The 22,267-nt window shown below is 39.9% G+C and overlaps 1 protein-coding gene across 4 annotated transcripts in view; it reads right to left on the reverse strand.

Annotated features, from left to right (window-relative positions):
- Positions 1–18,512, reverse strand: part of LOC117426429 (DNA-binding protein SATB2-like) — a 51,531-nt gene extending 33,019 nt beyond the window's left edge. For 3 of the 4 annotated variants that reach the window (XM_059033911.1, XM_034043974.3, XM_034043973.3), the window contains exons 1-2: positions 14,805–15,443; positions 2,463–2,675 (exon numbers count right to left, since the gene is read on the reverse strand). In XM_059033911.1, the coding sequence (XP_058889894.1) occupies positions 2,463–2,675; positions 14,805–14,811 (220 nt within the window). In that variant the 5' untranslated portion in view covers positions 14,812–15,443. Of the gene's footprint in view, positions 1–2,462; positions 2,676–14,804; positions 15,444–18,394 lie in introns of those variants that run through there. The other variant, XM_059033910.1, reaches the window with a different exon arrangement.
- Positions 18,513–22,267: the final 3,755 nt, after the last annotated feature.

Consider the following 22,267-nt stretch of genomic DNA (forward strand, 5'->3'; position numbering starts at 1 on the left):
GAATCCCTCCGACTTCCCAGTTTGAACCAGTCACTTTATACATTTGTGTTTCCTACCCATTAATCTTGCTCTGAATTTTCTTGTGGAGTAAATTACTAACAGAGCGCTGCTGCCAATTCCAGTAAGTGAATGCTCCCCAACAGGGAAATATAACTGTCAACACTGTGCTGTTCTCAACGGCTCTCTCTCTCCATTTCTCCCTCCCTCCATCCCCCTCTCTCTCCCTCTCTGTCAGTGTGGACCCTTTACCAGACAGGCTCTGGCGCTCTGTGAGTTAGGACTGATGTGAGTGAGGTCGAGTCAGCACAGCCCTGACTGGACAGCACACCATCTAATACAATGCACACCAGGCTGTATATTAAAATTAATATATGTATATTATTATTATTTATTTAGGAGACGCCTTTATCCAAGGCGACTTACAAAACGGAGCACAAGAAGGTTAAGTGACTTGCTCAGGGTCACCCAATGAGTCAGTGGCTGAGGTGGGATTTGAACCGGGAACCTCCTGGTTACAAGCCCTTTTCTTTAACCACTGGACAACACAGCCTCCTGTGTAAGGACTGCAGCTCACATGTAAGAAATACCTCATTCGCCCACCTTTACACACACACACACACACACACACACACACACACACAGACACACACACACACACACTCACACAGACACACACACACACTGACACACACACAGACACACACACTCACACACACACACACACACACACACACACAGACACACACACACACACACACACACAGACACACACACACACTCACACACACACACACACACACAGACACACACACACACACACACACACAGACACTGACACACACACAGACACACACACACACATACACACACACTGACACACACACACACACACACACAGACACACACACACACACACTGACATGCACACACACACACTGACATGCACACACACACACTGACACACACACACACACACACACACACACACACACATTCACACAGACACACACACACACACACTGACATGCACACACACACACTGACATGCACACACACACACTGACACACACACACACACACACACACACACACACACACACACTGACATGCACACACACACACTGACATGCACACACACACTGACACACACACACACACACACACACACTGACATGCACACACACACACTGACATGCACACACACACACTGACACACACACACACACACACACACACACACACACACATTCACACAGACACACACACACACACACTGACATGCACACACACACACTGACATGCACACACACACACTGACACACACACACACACATACACACACACACACACACACACTGACATGCACACACACACACTGACATGCACACACACACACTGACACACACACACACACACACACACACACACACACACTGACATGCACACACACACACTGACATGCACACACACACACTGACACACACACACACACACACACACTGACATGCACACACACACACTGACATGCACACACACACACACACACACACACACACAGGGATCCCAGCTGCATGAGAACCGAACTGTGGTTGCAAACGCACATTCCCCTTTCCTGGCTTCAAAGAGAACTGCCATCCGTACAGCAGAGTCACACACACAGGGCTTTCTTTTTTTTCCTCAGAAAGATCCCTAACACGTCTTAGTGCTCTATGAGGCTATCGTTAAAACGTACAGTACGTAGTCCGGTAACTATACGTCTTGTTGTCGGGAAGGCCGGTCCAGTCGCTGGCAGCACATCAGTGCAGCGCTGCACGCTTGTGAAGAGCTCATAAAGTTTTCTGTGGCTGCCATGGTATGGAAAAAAAATTACCAGCACCAAAAAGTTGCAGTTTAATGAAAAAGGAATGTTGTAAAGATCAAAGGTTACTGTTAGTAACAGCACTCTTTTTATTTATAATCCCGAGTCCATGCAGCTGTCTGGTCCTCACACAGGACACAGAGTCCCCTAGCAATAAGCAGGGCTGACAGCACACTAGAAACACATGCTACAGTAACGGCAAGATCCGAGCAGATCACAATCCAAGAAAAAGAAGAGCTGCCCAGACCTGACCCTGCTGCTGCTGCTTGTCTTTCTGAGATCTAACTAGAAGGTACGTTACAGCGCAGCCCTCACCCTGCTGCTAACTGATAATTGAACCAATAACAATTCCGGGTGCTATGATTTTAGGTAAACAAACTGTCCACACCAGCAGTTCCCAAGCCCAGTCTAAAGCCCACCAGTGGTCTCAACAGAGCACTCAAATAATATACAATAATATACTTCTCAATAAATACAGTACACCTGGTACACCTGAGTGTAACTGGTAACCTGTCCCCCTGCAACACTCTGCCCCTAGTGGCTGTAAGAAATAGAACATCTGACCTCATTGACCCATCCGGTCAATCCGAAGCTGTGCTCTTACCTCCGAGTGAGCGCGTTGTGGCCCCGTTGAGGCGACTGCGGGCCCCCGTGGGGCTCCCGTTCTGCTCTAGGCGCCCCATCTTCCCGGGCGGAGGGCCCTTTGTGTCAGGGCTGCTGCTCCTCCGCTCAGGGCTGTCCCGCAGACCGGGGCTCTCGCTGCGCCGCTCCATACTCCTCCAGTCAGCAGAGGGCGCTCCCACCAACGAGTACGGGCCTGCAGGGACACAAACAGACGGGCAGCACCGTTATTAAAACAGGGCACGCACACACAAAGGGTCCTCATAGACACATAACAATCTCACAGTTCTGGATATTTGTATAAAATCAAGCGTCTATCAGATTATAGACTGGAGTGTAAGACTAAAGCTTTGTAAAGGATATAACGTCAACCAGAGAACCAAAGGCAAAAAATAACACTTTAAAGAGGAGTGTGACAGAACATTATATTATATTCAGGAAGGGGGGGAGGGTTCAGACCAAATGGAGGGCAGAAGGATCATGGAGCTGGAGAGTTTTTTTTTTCTTTACAAAGAAAGCTAAGAAATGTTTTACAAACAAAAGGTTCAAACAGCAGTGGGAATGGCACTAAAATGAATAAAGAGTAGAGAAGTGGATCGGATCTGAGCTAGCTGTATATGTTGACCCCTTTGTTGTTTGCTAATATATTTTTTTATCTTGCTTCTTATTAACTAAAACCAAACACCTGATGAATGTAATCCCAGGTCTCGTAAACTCACCCAAGTTGTTTGTTTGTTACATTAACATGGAGCTTTATGAATTAAAATAAAGGAGTCAGTTTTAAATAAAGGCAAAGCTGTCCTTGTCCAGTCAAAGGGTCGATATTTCTTCACAATGATGTGAAGCCCGATCAACACCAGCGGGACATTATAAACACGTCTTCTACATAGAAAAGACTTTTTGGCAAAATACTTGTTTTCCATTCCGTCGTCACTAACCCCGCCCCCCCCCAACCCCCACCCAAATAAAAATTCTAGTTTGCAAATCAATGGATAGCCCACACCAATTAAACGAATCCGAACCTGGTATAGTAATAGAAACACATAACAAAACAGTGAAGAGGCAAGGATATTCAAACTGAAAACAAATTAAGTTGGAACGAAAAAGGATGACAATTAAGATGAACACATTAGATTATGGTTATGAAGTTATCTTTCAATGTCAGTTTAAATATTATATTACAAACGGTGCAAATCCAAATTATAACATTTTATAGATTATAGAAAACTGCAGTTGTCTTACGTGGACCCTTCCTAATGATGTTTTTTTTTTTTAGTTCTGTTTTTCCCTGTGATTTCTGTTTTGGTTTCTGCAAAGAAGGCTCTTCAAACCCATGTGAGTTACAATGCGAGGCTAAACTCTTGCTTAAAACATAAATGTATCCAAACAAGAGCTGCTTCACAGCGGATCACACACCGTAATACTGGCTGCCGCTGCTGTAAAGGAAACAAAGTTTTTCTTTACTCGCTGTGTTTAAGCTAAACAAAATAGCACGAGTAGCATGTCACACTGATATCACTGAGATTACTGCGGGAGTGTGAGGCATCATTCACAGTTACTGGGCAGGAAGACACATCGAAACGCAAGGGGCACTGCGGATTAAACACTGTGGGTTTAGAGAAGTCTGCAGAAACGCACAGACACATGTGCCATGGCAAGGGGCACTGCGGAATAAACACTGTGTGTTTAGAGAAGTCTGCAGAAACGCACAGACACATGTGTGCATTTACAATAGAAGCAGCAAAAATACATGGTCTTTCTTTCTTTTGTTCTTTTTCTTTATTTTCTTTATTTCCTTTCTCGGTCCTTTCCTAATTTTCTTTTTTCTTTCTTTCTTTCTTTCTTTCTTTCTTTCTTTCTTTCTACAGCAATAAACATGGTTCATCACAGAGGTGTCACAACACACCATGAAACCATGAAGCCATTCTTGCCACTATCACACGGTCAGAGCTCTAGTTATACCCCAGCCATACAATCTCAACCACATTACCCAATGAAGAAAGCCCGTCTGAAGCTCTGGTTTAACAGAGACTGACAGCAGTACAGTGTGCAGAAGGGGGTCAGTGGCGAGAGACAGCATGCAGGAAAGGAGAACACGAGACAGAAGGTGACTGCACTCTAATCAAATCACTGCGATTAATTCAATAGAAATTAGTTAACAGGGCAGGATACCACCTGATTCACTCCCAGTGCAAAGCAAAGAGCATGTGTATTTACTGTTCATGGACTGGATGGGAGAGAGAGCATTGGACATCATTTTGCATTTAGTTTGTTTGGCAATAGCTTTTACATAATTAGGGTATAAAACATAGCAGTCTATATGCCTGACACTCAGAAATGAGATTCTGAAACATTTACACAAAGTTCTCTAAAATAAATAAAAGACAAATAACTTGATACACTCAGAACTCTTGAGTGAGATTTTAGTGTTTTGGATGGGTCCTGTGAGTAGTCCAGACCCAATGACAAACTACCACCCCCTATAGCTAGGACTATATATATATATATATATATATATATATATATATATATATATATATATATATATACACACACACGTCTACTGGTATCTCAATTTAATGTTGCTGGGATATACGAGGTACCCTGGCGGTAGAATGGCCAAATTTGCACCACTGCCCAAGATCCTCATATTGTACTAATATAATACTTGCATGTCTTTCACCGTTTACAGGGCGTGTAGAATATATACTTCTTTTCAGTTACAACACTTGTCTATAATTGATAGCGTAAGGAACTCAATATACTATAAACAATGTTTCAATGTTTTTTACACAATCATTCAAGTGGAACCTTGCTGTTTATAGTCATATTCTATTGTTTATATTTATTATCAAATTGTAATAAAATGTTTACAAAAGGACATTCCTGGAATTGTGACGTGTCCTGTAAGCTTGTAGAAATGCAATTCCGTGGGCCCATAATAATTCTTAATAAACACGCAGCACTGTAACTGTCACAATGTATACTGTAGAGAAGCAGGGTGATCACAGCTCAGAGCAGCGTACTGCATTTTACACAACACAACATATACTGTAGAGAAGCAGGGTGATCACAGCTCAGAGCAGCGTACTGCATTTTACACAACACAATGTATACTGTAGAGAAGCAGGGTGATCACAGCTCAGAGCAGCGTACTGCACTTTACACAACACAATGTATACTGTAGAGAAGCAGGGTGATCACAGCTCAGAGCAGCGCACTGCACTTTACACAACACAACATATACTGTAGAGAAGCAGGGTGATCACAGCTCAGAGCAGCGCACTGCACTTTACACAACACAATGTATACTGTAGAGAAGCAGGGTGATCACAGCTCAGAGCAGCGCACTGCACTTTACACAACACAATGTATACTGTAGAGAAGCAGGGTGATCACAGCTCAGAGCAGCGTACTGCACTTTACACAACACAATGTATACTGTAGAGAAGCAGGGTGATCACAGCTCAGAGCAGCATACTGCATTTTACACAACACAATGTATACTGTAGAGAAGCAGGGTGATCACAGCTCAGAGCAGCGCACTGCACTTTACACAACACAATGTATACTGTAGAGAAGCAGGGTGATCACAGCTCAGAGCAGCGTACTGCACTTTACACAACACAATGTATACTGTAGAGAAGCAGGGTGATCACAGCTCAGAGCAGCACACTGCACTTTACACAACACAATGTATACTGTAGAGAAGCAGGGTGATCACAGCTCAGAGCAGCGCACTGCACTTTACACAACATATACTGTAGAGAAGCAGGGTGATCACAGCTCAGAGCAGCGCACTGCACTTTACACAACACAATGTATACTGTAGAGAAGCAGGGTGATCACAGCTCAGAGCAGCACACTGCACTTTACACAACACAATGTATACTGTAGAGAAGCAGGGTGATCACAGCTCAGAGCAGCACACTGCACTTTACACAACAGAATGTATACTGTAGAGAAGCAGGGTGATCACAGCTCAGAGCAGCGCACTGCACTTTACACAACACAACATATACTGTAGAGAAGCAGGGTGATCACAGCTCAGAGCAGCGCACTGCACTTTACACAACACAATGTATACTGTAGAGAAGCAGGGTGATCACAGCTCAGAGCAGCGTACTGCACTTTACACAACACAATGTATACTGTAGAGAAGCAGGGTGATCACAGCTCAGAGCAGCGCACTGCATTTTACACAACACAATGTATACTGTAGAGAAGCAGGGTGATCACAGCTCAGAGCAGCACACTGCACTTTACACAACACAATGTATACTGTAGAGAAGCAGGGTGATCACAGCTCAGAGCAGCGCACTGCATTTTACACAACACAATGTATACTGTAGAGAAGCAGGGTGATCACAGCTCAGAGCAGCACACTGCACTTTACACAACACAATGTATACTGTAGAGAAGCAGGGTGATCACAGCTCAGAGCAGCGTACTGCACTTTACACAACACAATGTATACTGTAGAGAAGCAGGGTGATCACAGCTCAGAGCAGTGTACTGCATTTTACACAACACAACGTATACTGTAGAGAAGCAGGGTGATCACAGCTCAGAGCAGCGTACTGCATTTTACACAACACAACGTATACTGTAGAGAAGCAGGGTGATCACAGCTCAGAGCAGCGTACTGCATTTTACACAACACAATGTATACTGTAGAGAAGCAGGGTGATCACAGCTCAGAGCAGCGTACTGCATTTTACACAACACAATGTATACTGTAGAGAAGCAGGGTGATCACAGCTCAGAGCAGCGTACTGCACTTTACACAACACAACGTATACTGTAGAGAAGCAGGGTGATCACAGCTCAGAGCAGCGCACTGCACTTTACACAACACAACGTATACTGTAGAGAAGCAGGGTGATCACAGCTCAGAGCAGCGCACTGCATTTTACACAACACAATGTATACTGTAGAGAAGCAGGGTGATCACAGCTCAGAGCAGCGTACTGCATTTTACACAACACAATGTATACTGTAGAGAAGCAGGGTGATCACAGCTCAGAGCAGCGTACTGCACTTTACACAACACAACGTATACTGTAGAGAAGCAGGGTGATCACAGCTCAGAGCAGCGCACTGCACTTTACACAACACAATGTATACTGTAGAGAAGCAGGGTGATCACAGCTCAGAGCAGCGCACTGCACTTTACACAACACAACGTATACTGTAGAGAAGCAGGGTGATCACAGCTCAGAGCAGCGTACTGCACTTTACACAACACAATGTATACTGTAGAGAAGCAGGGTGATCACAGCTCAGAGCAGTGTACTGCATTTTACACAACACAATGTATACTGTAGAGAAGCAGGGTGATCACAGCTCAGAGCAGCGTACTGCACTTTACACAACACAACGTATACTGTAGAGAAGCAGGGTGATCACAGCTCAGAGCAGCGCACTGCACTTTACACAACACAATGTATACTGTAGAGAAGCAGGGTGATCACAGCTCAGAGCAGCGCACTGCACTTTACACAACACAACGTATACTGTAGAGAAGCAGGGTGATCACAGCTCAGAGCAGCGTACTGCACTTTACACAACACAACGTATACTGTAGAGAAGCAGGGTGATCACAGCTCAGAGCAGTGTACTGCATTTTACACAACACAATGTATACTGTAGAGAAGCAGGGTGATCACAGCTCAGAGCAGCGCACTGCACTTTACACAACACAATGTATCTTAAAAACTAAATATTGGAGTTACTTCTGTTACAGTTGGTTTTACAATTTATTTTGCCTAATATATAAATTGAAATCTATATATCTATATTTATAGAGAGAAGCTCACATAGGCAATGAGCATGTATATATATATATATGGTGTGTGTGTGTGTGTGTGTGTGTGTGTGTGTGTGTGTGTGTGTGTGTGTGTGTGTGTATTATAACAAGAGTGACTATACCTTCTCGTTTTACCTTTACAAACAAGGGGACGAGATGAAAACCTCAAGTATGTTTTTATAGGTGGTTACGTAGACTCCAGAGAGATTAGATCCTTTCCTAACTGAAATGTGTGTGAGCTTTATGTCTGTAATAATTACAGTGGGCTGGATTCGCACACCTATTCACGCCAAATCGTCATCAGCACACTTTTCTTCATAATGTAAAAAACACCAATCAAACGAATAAGACATGGCATGATAAGACATGGCATGATAAGACATGGCATAATAAGACATGGCATGATAAGACATGGCATAATAAGACATGGCATGATAAGACATGGCATGATAAGACATGGCATAATAAGACAGGGCATGATAAGACATGGCATGATAAGACATGGCATGATAAGACATGGCATGATAAGACAGGGCATGATAAGACATGGCATAATAAGACATGGCATGATAAGACATGGCATGATAAGACATGGCATGATAAGACATGGCATAATAAGACATGGCATGATAAGACATGGCATAATAAGACATGGCATGATAAGACATGGCATGATAAGACATGGCATGATAAGACAGGGCATGATAAGACAGGGCATGATAAGACATGGCATGATAAGACATGGCATGATAAGACATGGCATAATAAGACATGGCATGATAAGACATGGCATAATAAGACATGGCATGATAAGACATGGCATGATAAGACATGGCATGATAAGACATGGCATAATAAGACAGGGCATGATAAGACATGGCATGATAAGACATGGCATGATAAGACAGGGCATGATAAGACATGGCATGATAAGACATGGCATGATAAGACATGGCATGATAAGACATGGCATAATAAGACATGGCATGATAAGACATGGCATAATAAGACAGGGCATGATAAGACATGGCATAATAAGACATGGCATAATAAGACAGGGCATGATAAGACATGGCATAATAAGACATGGCATGATAAGACAGGGCATAATAAGACAGGGCATGATAAGACATGGCATGATAAGACATGGCATGATACTTCATTCAAGCATCTGAATTCAAACTCTTCCTTCTTTATTTCTGGGTTGGTAAGTTTATTGGGTTATTTCTCCTTTCAGAAAAAAAGGTACCAATGAGGATTTGAAGTATGAGAATTTAGCCCAATGTTACAGTGGATAACGGCTCCAGCACTGATATCCTTTTAAATGAACGTGCAGCTTGTTTGGTTTATTAACACAATTAGCGGTTACCGGTCAGTTAATAATTGCTGAGTTGCTCATCACTGTTTTGCTTTGTGAGCGAGACATTCCTCGCCGTCTTGTGAAGCAGCAGAAAATACCGACAGGTCGAATCGAGTGCTTTCATCAAATGATGTATTCATTTTATTACATGTATCAAATGTATATTAAGAGCCCAATTTGTAAATTCACGGAATTAGCTGCATGATTATTTGTATTGCGTCAACGCAGGATACAATTAAAATAATTAATACATATTTCATTACATTTTCATTACAAAGCAGCCTTTCCAAAATTAACGTTACGTTATACAAAAAACAAATAATGGATGTGCATGAATAGCATTGGCCACTCCTGCAATGCTTCTAGTAGCAGTGTGGAGTAGTGGTTAGGGCTCTGTGGGTTCAATCCCAGGTGGGGGACGCTGCTGCTGTACCCTTGAGCAAGATACTTTACCTAGATTGCTCCAGTAAAAACCCAACTGTATAAATGGGTAATTGTATGTAAAAATAATGTGATATCTTATAACAATTGTAAGTCGCCCTGGATAAGGGCGTCTGCTAAGAAATAAATAATAATAGTATTAGAGGTGCATTCAGTCCCTGGTTGTGAGTGTGAATCGTGGTGCACTGCTCATATCTCGTAGCAGAGGTCGCCTTTTGCTTTTCTTACATTACAACACGCTGTGCAGCACCGACAGTAATAATCTGAGAGCCTGATTAGCCTGCGATTAGCTGGGGCAGTGGGGTCGATGGCATGACTTTCCTTTAACAAGCTGTAACACCGGAGAGGGGAGTGTTTTTACTGCCGCGGGTCAGATGGTCCGAAGCAGAGGGCAGCTGACTGCAAGCTCCGCTTTAACGCTGTTTTGAAGAGGAAGAAACCTTCTAGCGCTGATCGGAATCAATTACTGCCGCCACTCCAACAGAGCACACGCTCGTACTGAAAGGCCTGGGAGCGTTTCACAGAAACACCATGCAGCTGCCTTTGCACTTTGCTGAGGAGAGGGTCAGCAACGCAAAAGTAATTTAATGACACATGTTCTTCTAACGCAGTTCCTGTCGTTTATTCACTAGGTTACTTCCGTCCAGATTCCCAGCGTTCAGATGAAACTGGCAATTTCAAAATATAAAACAACACCTTTACACATCATGCAAAAGCATCATATTATATACTGAAGAGAAACCAACATCTTTCATCTTTAAAGCACAATATTGGCGTTACTAATATGTTACACGGGTTTTACAATTTATTTTGTCTAATATATAAATTTAAATCTATATGAACATTTATAAAGAGAAGCCCACACAGGCAATGCACATTTATACACATATACATATATATATATATATATATATATATATATATATATATATATATATATATATATATATATATATATATATATACACACACACACTGTATATATATATATATATATATATATATATATATATATATATATATATACACACACACTGTATATATATATATATATATATATATATATATATATGTATATACTGTATATATGTATAAATATGCATATATATATATATATATATATATATATATATATATATATTCTATAGCAAGAGTGACTATAACTTCTGCTTTTACTTTTACAAAGAAAGGGGTGAACTGAAGTCCTTGTGAAATACTCACTTATTGGTTTATATGAAGTATATAATTATACAGATTTTTTCCTTATTTAAACATTAAATAAAAAGTAATCTCCCCTCTCTGCTCTCCACTTCCTTCTTCCCTCTGGCCTCTGCCTTCTGGATTTAGATGTCTTTAGTTTAGTAAATAAATGAACTGTATCTGATTTGCAGTCCACAATCATGCGTGCAGTGATTACTGCTCTCCTGGTATTTACATCCATTATCTACCATATATTCCCAGACTAGCCTGACTGAAACCTTAAGGATTTCTTCCCTGCCTTTAACTGGGTATGTTAGATAAACGTTGCATGTAATTGCAATCCCACTAATTCCACTTATATAGCATCTTAATGATGTGTGCTTGAGCGTCTCAGTGCAATCTGCTCACTTGGAATGAGGTGACCCTTAACATGGTAAAAACGCACAAATCCTTGCCTGCACAACTCCATATGTACTCCCTGTTTGTTTGGTGCCTTATTTATTTTTTACACATGAGAAAAGCGATTAATAGAACCGGGGCATTGAAACGCACTCCAGCCTCTGAGGTCCCACAGATGAATGTGCATTTAAACTGTGATTACTGCTCTTCATTGAGATTAGAGGCTTGTGTCTGTGTGTGGGTGAGAGTCCACTGCCCAACACCGCTTCACTTGGCTTCGCTCCTTTTGGGAGTTTTTATAACAAACTTAATCAGCCACAGCAGGTATCTATTACCTTACCGCACAGTGGAAATAAACAAGCATGGTTACTGTACAATGGGTCGTGTCCGTTATTGCTGTGTGTTTTATTTTCACTCCACAACAATTCCAGCCTGTTTAATCTAATCTCGTTTTTAATAACCCCCACGCCCTGTGAAAGGTCCCTCCTGGATCCTCTCTGATAATCTGAGGATATGTGGAAACTGGGATCTATACTCTTCTCCCAGATAAAACAATCGTATAAAGTGTCCACGGTATACATGTATGTGTGCTTAAAGTGGCTGTAGTATAGTGCAGTGTAGCAAAATGATCACGTCTATTCGCTTTAAAAAAAAAAAAAGAAAAAAAAAAAAAAGTGTGAAAAGGAGACGATGTCTAACGGCTTATACTGTAAAAAAAAAAAGAGACTGTTCTGACAAGCTGCAACTCTGACAGAGCACTCTGCTGTACCTGTGCTGACTCGAGAGAGAACGGGCTGCACTGACGAAACCGCACTCATGGACCCTGGTTTCCTGATTTTCACAACGTGTTCAGTGGCTTTTGAGCGCTTGTACTCCCTTTTATCAACTTCACAACGATTTGCTTTTGTATTATTTCAATTGACATGTTCGGCTCTGTGGTGCTCTACGAGGTTGTGTTCTATATTATGTATATCATGCATTCATTAAGAGTTTAATTTAACACAGCTACATTTACCACCGATCATGCAATTGTTTATGTATTATTTTATTTATTACATTTTTTGTCCCTCACTGAGTACACAGCAATGGCGCTGTTCTGAGGGCGCGTGTAATTTGATTACGAGAAGCAAGACACCTGGTAATTTTACAAAACTCCAAAACTTTAACGTTAAACACAACTCCAGTTGTTTTAAAATATTTTTTTAATAAATTCCCAAATGCAATAAATACGTTTACAAAGAGGATCCATATAGCAACACCTCAGCAAACTGTGTAACTGAAGTTCAAGCTTGATTTAATAGGACCCCAACTGCGTGTTAGATGCAATATTATACTGTCCCGGTACAGTATGAGAGTTTCTTTTAAATATATATATATATATAAAGGAATGATCAAGGAGAAGTTTAATCAACACGACACAAGGGCTGCAAAATTAACCTTCAATTAAAAATGTAAAGTTATCACGGAGTTAAGAGAGTTAAAAGTTCAAAATCTACGGTTAAAACATAAGTTAAAACACACTGCGCTATAGTCCTGGAACCTCTCTCTGGAAAATAGTTATAAGCTAAATAGTTATTAAACACCTTTAATGCATTTATAAAATGTATATATATATATATATATATATATATATATATATATATATATATATATATATATATATATATATATATATATATATATATATATATATGTGTGTGTGTGTGTGTGTGTGTGTGTGTGTGTGTATATATATAAATATTCATTGTAGACTAATATATTAATATGCGTGAATGCGCCTGTGTGTATTTGTTTGTCTGTATGTATAAAGTTTAAAAATTATATATAGTATAAAGTTTAAAAATGTATACTATATATAAATTCATAATCCATATTATGTAATACTCCCAGTAAAGCGCTGAGCCTCGGCTGTTGGAGAAATGTTTAAATTATATATATATATATATATATATATATATATATATATATATATATATATATATATATATATATATATTTATATATGGAATTTATCATATTTTACAAAATATAAAATTACTTTATATGAGTGTGAATATGGAAAAGGAATTGTTATTTTTATAAAGTCTTCTGACTTTTAAAATGTTCAGTATTTAAATATTTCATTAATAAACGTAGGCCTACTTTATTTACATTCTATTCAAATACAAAAATACAATATTTCATATTCTATGATCGATATTGTATTTCTCAAGTGTATGCTAATGTGAAGTAGCCTGTAACGAATTAAAGTGGCATCTTAAATGCACTTATTAATTTATATATATATATATATTTGTAAAACTATAAATCAATTTTTAAAACATTTTAAATGAGGCAGAAGTAACCGACTAATAGTTAAAGGATTTATTATTTATCTCTCCAAAAATGACTGGTTTCTCAGTGGTGTCTTTTCATGTGTGTGTTTGCCTTTGATAAAGAAAACTTATATTAACATTTCTTCCGTAGAAATATTTTGACAATGAATCTTCATGCACAAAACAGCCGCAACCAGTCCTGATGATCGCTCCAAGTGAAAAAGTATCTCTCACATTATACAGGACCACTGAAACGCGCATTTCCACAGTGATCTACACTGAAAAAGGTGATTTTCACAGATCCAAATCTCCACTCTCACTTCTACAACAAGTCAACAGATTCGTTGTTTGGGGATATTTTTTTCTTTTTATGTGAATATAATATATAATATAATTAATAGTCAATACTACCACTACTACCACTACTACTACTACCACTACTACTACTACGACGACTACTACTACTACTACTACTACTAATACTAATAATAATCAGTGCGACCCTAAATTGTTCTTCCTCCAATATCAATTCGCTTTCCTATTCCAAGAAACAATATATATATTTTTATTGTTATTTTGAAATCCAATATTCCTTAAATTATTCATCCTAATCAATAATAAGTGTAATAATACAACCCGTTGATTTAATGTAATGTAATAATCACAGACATGTAAATCCTCAGCCGCCAGCATGCCGCGACCCCCTCTGTATAAACCCAAGGCTGCAGTGCAGTGTATAGGGCTACAGCAGGGAACGCTGAGCAATAATATACCGCCAATAAAAGGATCGTGTTTACTTACTGCTCATGGCGTGTCTGTGCCTGGACTGGCTCGGGAAAAGGCTCTGTCCATGGATCAAAAGTAATGAATCCAGGGCGGGAAGTTTGTTGGCTTCGTTTTCTATAGGAAAGGGTTTCAAGCGGTTTGTCGCTGTTGCCTCTCTTCGCTCCTCTCTCCGGCTCGGCTGAGTGGATTGAGAGGGTGCAGCGGTTCCTGTGGAAGTGCCCGCCGCGGTCTGCAGAGGGCTGTGGATAGGACGGAGACTGATGGAGTATGCTATAGTTCACAAAACAACTGCTCGCACAAAAGATGACGATGAAGAAGCAGAAGAAGATGAAGAAGGGTTGCGTGTCTTCAACTTGTCACCACAGTCTGAAGATGAGCTCTGGTCATGAACGTCACTTTGCACCTTTATCGGGAACATATACAAAAACTGAAACGGAATGACAATCAACGGAGAAACCGAAAAGCAAATACACAGAATCCAGGTCTATATATCTGTCTATCTATATATCTGTCTGTGTGGCTGGCTGTCTATCTGGCTGTCTGATTCCAGGGAAAATATGAACCGGTGCGAGAGGAGACTGACCCTGAGTGTCACTTTCAATCTCTCTCCTGCCGCCGCGACCGGTGACTGACAGCGGAGTCAGAAAGGGAGAGAGAGGGCGAGGAAGAGCGAGCGAGAAGAGAGAGAGAGAGAGAGAGAGAGAGAGAGAGAGAGAGAGAGGGGGGGGAGGGGGGGGGGGGGGGGGGGGGAGTGAGTGTGTGACAGAAAAAAAGGAAGAGGGCAGTTCAAACGGTTGTATACGTCGTGCCACCGGCTGATGTTTTTGGGGAGGTCGACCCTGTTCACACTGTTATAATTCAGCTCAGATATTCTGGTGGAGACAGTTTTTTCTTTTGTGTTTTTTGTGCACGTTTAACATTAACGATGTCCGGTCTCTACGCTACTGCCAGCTTTTATAATTACATTTAATCTGTAACCGTCAGGACATTGAGATCGTGATGAATATTTAATGAACGCACGGAGAGAACAGGAGTTCACACCTTTTAAATTAAATAAGAGAGGAAATACTTTTCAAAAGTAGAAACTTTCATACTCTACACAATTTCAGGTATATATGTGTATCCGTCTGTTATGTGCGATTCTTCACCCTATTCTGTGTGTTGTGTGTCTTATCATGAGCGTCCTGGAAGAGGACGGGTTGGCATTTATATAACAGCGCATGATCTATCATGTCGATGGCTGACTGCGCCTTAATGGCACACAATGCTACGTTACAAACTTATTTTATGTATTTATTTATTTATTTATTTATTTATTTGTTTGTTTTTAAGATGCTCTTTTTTGTTGTGCTTGGATAGTTTTGCAGTCCTATAGCCTGTGGGTTCACCATCAGGTGTCTCTCTGATCTGTATTTATAGGGTTATGGCAGTTAATAAGTAATGAGATTGGGATAGAATTGGCCCCACCGCCCTCCCCCCTGTGTGTGTGTGAGGGTGTGCTTGTGTGTCTGTGCGTGAGTGTGTGCGTGTGTGTCTGTGCGTGTGTCTGTGGGGGTGTGTGTGTGTTTGTGTGTGTGTGCGCGTGTGTCTGTGAGGGGGTGTTTGTGTGTGTGTGTGTGCGTGGAGTGTGTGTGTGTGTGTGTGCGTGTGGGTGTGCCTGTGTGTCTCTGCTCGGATGACTGTTTTATTAGATGTCTTGTATAAATAAAACAAATGCACTGTCAGGTAAAATAAGTTAATAATAAACAGCATTCTTGATAGACAGATGCCTTTGGCTTTTAATAATTTATGAGAGTGACTTCGTATATTTGGAGAGAGACACACAGAGATACATGCACCAGCGCTGCTGTTGCGTTGAATATTTAATAAAGTAAACAGATCTCTATTTACTGTGTAATAAATACAACGTTCATTAAATTGGTTTCGGATACATGCAGCACTAAAAATAATGTTGAATCAAAAATCATGAAAGGAAATTGGAGCAGAGCTGTGCTGGTCGACATTTTTAAGACTGCGCTGTAGAGAATTTATTTTTAAGTTCATTATGTGTATTTTATGACACTGCTCCCAATAAAAAGCAAACGTACTTAAAACAATTGTTTAATAATTCTGTATTGGAAAAAAAGACATAGCATATACTGTTGCGCGGATAAATTGCTTTTTTACAAGGTCCAAATCAATCTCCTTTTCAATGACTGTTTCCGCGCCTCCGGCTTTGTTATCGTTAGTCTGTATACGCTCACTTGCCAGCTGACTTGGGTCGAAATGCAGACTTCGTGCAAACTCTATGCCAATAAATACATTTAAAAAACTCCATTCAATCTTTTGAACTTGTGCGTCTAAAGGTGGACCAATAACAGCGAATCCATCTAAGGCTGCAAAATTACTATGAAAGAGACTGAAATTAAACAAAAAACAAAAAAAGAAAAATGCTAATTTCTCAATTCCCTCTAAATAATACTGACAGATAGACTGATTAGGGGTTCTAATCAGACAAGCAAGTAAAATTCTGCTGTGTTGTTCTGTCAGCATTTACCGTTTGCTGTGCGATACTGCGTAATGACAACCAGGCCCACTGAAGGAAATTATAAATACCATGCTAGCTCAACTGTCGCCATGCTTCTGACTGCTTGCATTTTAATAATCATTTAATAAAACGAATTTTTAGCGTGTATTCTATGAAAGTGCCGTCTCACTTCATCCAAACTTCCGTGCGCCCTTAAAAAGCACTGCATGTACGGTGGCGCCAGAGTGCCATAAGGAAGCTGTAAAACAAATAGAAATAATGTCGAAAAAAAAGTTGTAAAAAAACCCCAGCTGGTTTAAAATCAAACCGGTTTAAAATGGATGTGATTAACATAAGACGATAAATAAGTGTCAACGTTTTAAACGAAACGCGCTTCTCTCTTTTCTTTTAATTGCGCAATATGTAGGCTATAGATTTTAATCAGTGTTCTAGCTGAGAAACGGCGCTGTTGTCAACGGTGAGCATTCTGCAACAGAACCCACGCGGGGCTCGCGTTTAGCCTCCAGCGCTCTGAAATGAAATAATCGTGTTTAGGTCTGATCAATAACCCATCTGATGCAATTTGTAGTATTTAAGAAATAAAAGTCGAGGCAGCGGGTGTCCCATCTCTCGCCTCCACTGTCTATCTGCGGATGTTTCTGAGATTTGAATCACAAAAGGTGTCCGACTAGATACTGCAGATTACCGTGCTGGGTTTCTGTATTCACATCGAATTCGAGCCACAATCGACCCCGCATCAAATCATGTGTTTATTATCAGGCAACAACAGCCCCACAACTTTCTAAAATAAAAGCAGTCATTTGATATGAATTACACCCTCAATGCATGCATAAGGACATGCAATATATCAAAAACAAATCTGTGCAAAAACAAGTTATACAATCGTGTAACACGATCAGATCGCCTTACGATTAATAAAGCAGGACTATACTACTGAAGCAAGGTTTATTGAATGTATTATTAATGTTAATTAATGAACATTATAACAAATTCGTTGACATTAGATGCCTTATGTGTGTGTGTGCGTGTATTTATGTATATGCTGATAAGAGATAGTATTGAGTGAATGCCACCTTACCTTGCTGTGAATGAAAGCGCAGTAATTATTGCTTCATAGTAATATCAATGTCCTGATAACTAGCTGCTGAATATTCTTCAAATGGAACTCAGGAATGGTGAAATTCTCAGTGCTGCGCGCCCGCTGCTCGTGTTGTGAGCTCGAGCTCCGAGCAGTTGGCTTTTCCACTGGCTCTCGCTGTCCTGATTCGTCACTATTGTTATAGATGTGGTGATGGTGGTGATGGGTGACAGCAGATCTAGATATAGATCGAGATATAGTCTACATATACATATACATATACACATAGATACTCAATCCAAACACAATTATGACGAGAGATATAAACAAAACCCGCAGAAAGGCAGCGGGACTGCATAGGAAACAAACTTCCACGCGTGTATTAATATTATCTTTTTCATTTTCATTTTTCTTGCGATCTGTGGTGGCGTGATTCATTCTGAGATAAAAAAAAACGACATGTTGGCGATCATGCTACAGAAATAAACGAGTCAACACAAATGACTGAACACACTAACACACATACACATACGGGAGAGTGTTTGTACAAGATTGGAAATGTGTGTTTTTAATAACACGTTATTGTTGGGTTAAAAAAATCGTAACCGGTGTGGAACAAAATAGAGCCACATAAATCAATGCAAACGGATTTCATTCGCTCTGCGTGGAGTTTAAAATGAAGTGTTTAAAGCGTTTTAGACCTTGAGCGTATGATTTGTTACACCTACGTTTAACCTTTTGACTCTTGGCTCTGAAAAATCAAACTCTATTTCAATTGCATTTTACCAAAACCCCAGGACTACTGTCACGACTGAAGCACACAGAGACTTACGTCTTTCCCTTCCGTTCCATACAGTTATTTTATTTGTACCCGGATTTATAGAATTTGAATGTTTTCTCCGCGGATCTGATATGTCTTCTCTTTGTATCCAGACTATAATAATAATAATAATAATAATAATAATAATAATAATAATAATAATAATAATAATACGGGTGGTCTATAATTAAATAAGTGGTATGACATGCATTGGCCAAATCACAATTATAATTTTGCTAAGAATAGTTACAGATATAATATCGACATTTAATTAATGCCATGCAACTGAATTTCATCAAAAGGCTTTACGTTATTATTATTATTATTATGATTATTATTATTATTATTATTATTATTATTATTATTATTATTATTCGTAGTAGTTGTAGTAAAATAATTTCGATGATTATTTTTATAGACATGCTAAATATTGTCAGTTTCCGTTTTTTAAAATTCAATTAACAATCATAAAATATTTTTAGTATACAATACATATTGACGGGCTCCAGTTTTGATGGAGTTCATTTGATTTAAAAACTCAGAAATGACAGAGACTAATAAATAGTTCATAACATTTATTTATCTGTACAGTTGAATTCTGAAAGCGCAGATAATATCATATAATATATATATATATATATATATAATAATATACCTCTGTTTTAAGTGCCGCACTTTAATGTTATAATCGGTACTTACTATAAATATTTTATATATATATATATATTTATAACTATAACGATTCTGCTGTAGTTTTAAGAAATAATTCAGTTATAATTCCGTTTTAATATTTTTTAACACAGCGATCACGCAATGAAATCATTTATACCTGCGGCCTATACGCGTACAATGTATCAATTATCGGCTTTGAAATGTGCAGATATAACGAGCATATAGGCGCAATGTATTATAAAGAAATACAAATAACAACTCTCAATCAAAGCTGGTGAATATGCACCCAGACTGCTGTTTAGTTACCCGAGGCGCAGTGTCGATGTGCGGGCAAAGAAAATAGGTGATTCAGGCAATTAGGAACAGGATAGTGGCGTTTCTTTCTCGTTGTTCTGTTTTTATTCAATTCGGTTGCAGATTCTTCTCCGAACAAGCTATACCTGGCGCATGAGAATGTTTAAAATGAGAAGCTCGCTTTTGTAATTGAAACAAACAGCATGCGAGTTTTACAACCCCCCCCCCCCCCCCCCCCCCCCCCCCCGCTGTGATTTAGATGGATTTCAGTAACAAGGTGCAAGGTCATTCTCAAGCTAAACTTGAAGTCTATATACAGGAGAAAACAAACGCCTTGATGCTGCACATTTGTAAAAAATACAAACATATATGTAATAAATTAAACGTCAAACATTTCCTATTGGATGCACGTTTGTTGTCAATGAACTTATTTCGTTTCTTATAGGATTTCCTAATTCTCCCTACTGAAGAAAATCGAAACTCGTTATCATTCATGTTATTTGTTGTGTTGTCTTGTGTATTTGTTTATATACATGTACTTGACTTTCCTATCGGAGGCACACTACATATTTAATCGGGTGAGATTGTCTGAGATGGAGACATTAATGCACATTCTATCTGAAGACAGACGGTCAGTAATGAGTGACCTGCATTCAGTGCGCGCCTCCGAGCTCTGCTGCAGAGCGGTGAGCCCGAGCCCCGGCACAATAATAGCATTTTCTTTAAGATCTACGTTCGTGCAGTTTTATTAAAAGCGATGCGATGATTTTACCCAGAGATCTCGCGAAAGGCCCGTTTAAAAATGGAAGCGAGTGAATGGAATGATTTAAAGAAAGGCTGCATCTGGACATTATCAACCTGGCGCAAGATTAATAGCTTTCCAATAGACGATGTTTGAAGTTAAACAAGGAAAGCGCCACATTAACACACACACACACACACACACACACACACACACACACACACACACACACACACACACACACACACACACCACAACTATAACGCTCTCACACGCTAAATATTCCGTTTCATGTATGCTTACACACAAATACAATTAAAGGCATTGACCTCAAGTCACCCCTCCCCCATACCCCCGGCCCTGAAAACAAAACAAATATATGTGTATGTGTGTGTGTGTGTGTGTATGTGTGTGTGTGTGTGTGTGTGTGTGTGTGTGTGTGTGTGTGTGTGTGTGTGTGTGTGTATGGTGTATATGCCCATATATTGCCTATTCTCTGCATACACACTGCTGGCACCTACCCCTCCTAGCAGAGGCACGAAACAGCGCGACCTGGTGGACACTCTAGGAAGAGCATCAGTTCTATCACAGCTCAGGCATTTTCAACGCGGTGTGGGAGATAAAATACCGGCAGCACGCCAAACACCACAGCCCCTTAAAAATACTACTACTACTACTACTACTACTACTACTACTACTACTACTACTACTACTAATAATAATAATAATAATAATAATAATAATAATAATAATAATATTTCATGATAAGTAAGATATATTTGCCTAAAGTGGTTCATTTGGAGTTCCAGAACACGCCAATCCTCTGATGACAATATCTTTCTTACATCTCGAGGATCTACATGTATGTTTTTCACTCTGCACCCTGATAAACAATAATAGCAGCCACATGCGCTTTTTATTCTGCCATATTATAACATAATAAAAACCGTGCAGCCCGCAATTCAAACAGTGCAAAATAAATACAGGAGTTTCATGTGAATGTAAGTGGAAGCGTCGGCGCATTGAAATGTGTTAAACTTTCACTGTGGATTGTGTGGGGCGCATGAAAGAACAGCGGGGCTGTCCTCGAGCAGGAACACAAGATCCCTATCAAAAAACACAGCGTGCAAAACAAATGGCAGGCCTACAATACACAATTCATGAAGGAGAATCGGTACTGTCAAAGAAAACCTGCCCTCGGCTGTACATTTATAATATACAATGGGTCCCTATCGCTTAATCAATATAGCCGCATTTAGAAATACATTTTGATCTACAAGTTAGTAAAAAAAGACAGACAAGACACTGGACACATCTTACATGCAGACACATGTGACAACATACC

This window comes from Acipenser ruthenus, chromosome 11 (genome assembly GCF_902713425.1).
Source record: "Acipenser ruthenus chromosome 11, fAciRut3.2 maternal haplotype, whole genome shotgun sequence".
In the NCBI taxonomy this organism is placed as follows: Eukaryota; Metazoa; Chordata; class Actinopteri; order Acipenseriformes; family Acipenseridae; genus Acipenser; species Acipenser ruthenus.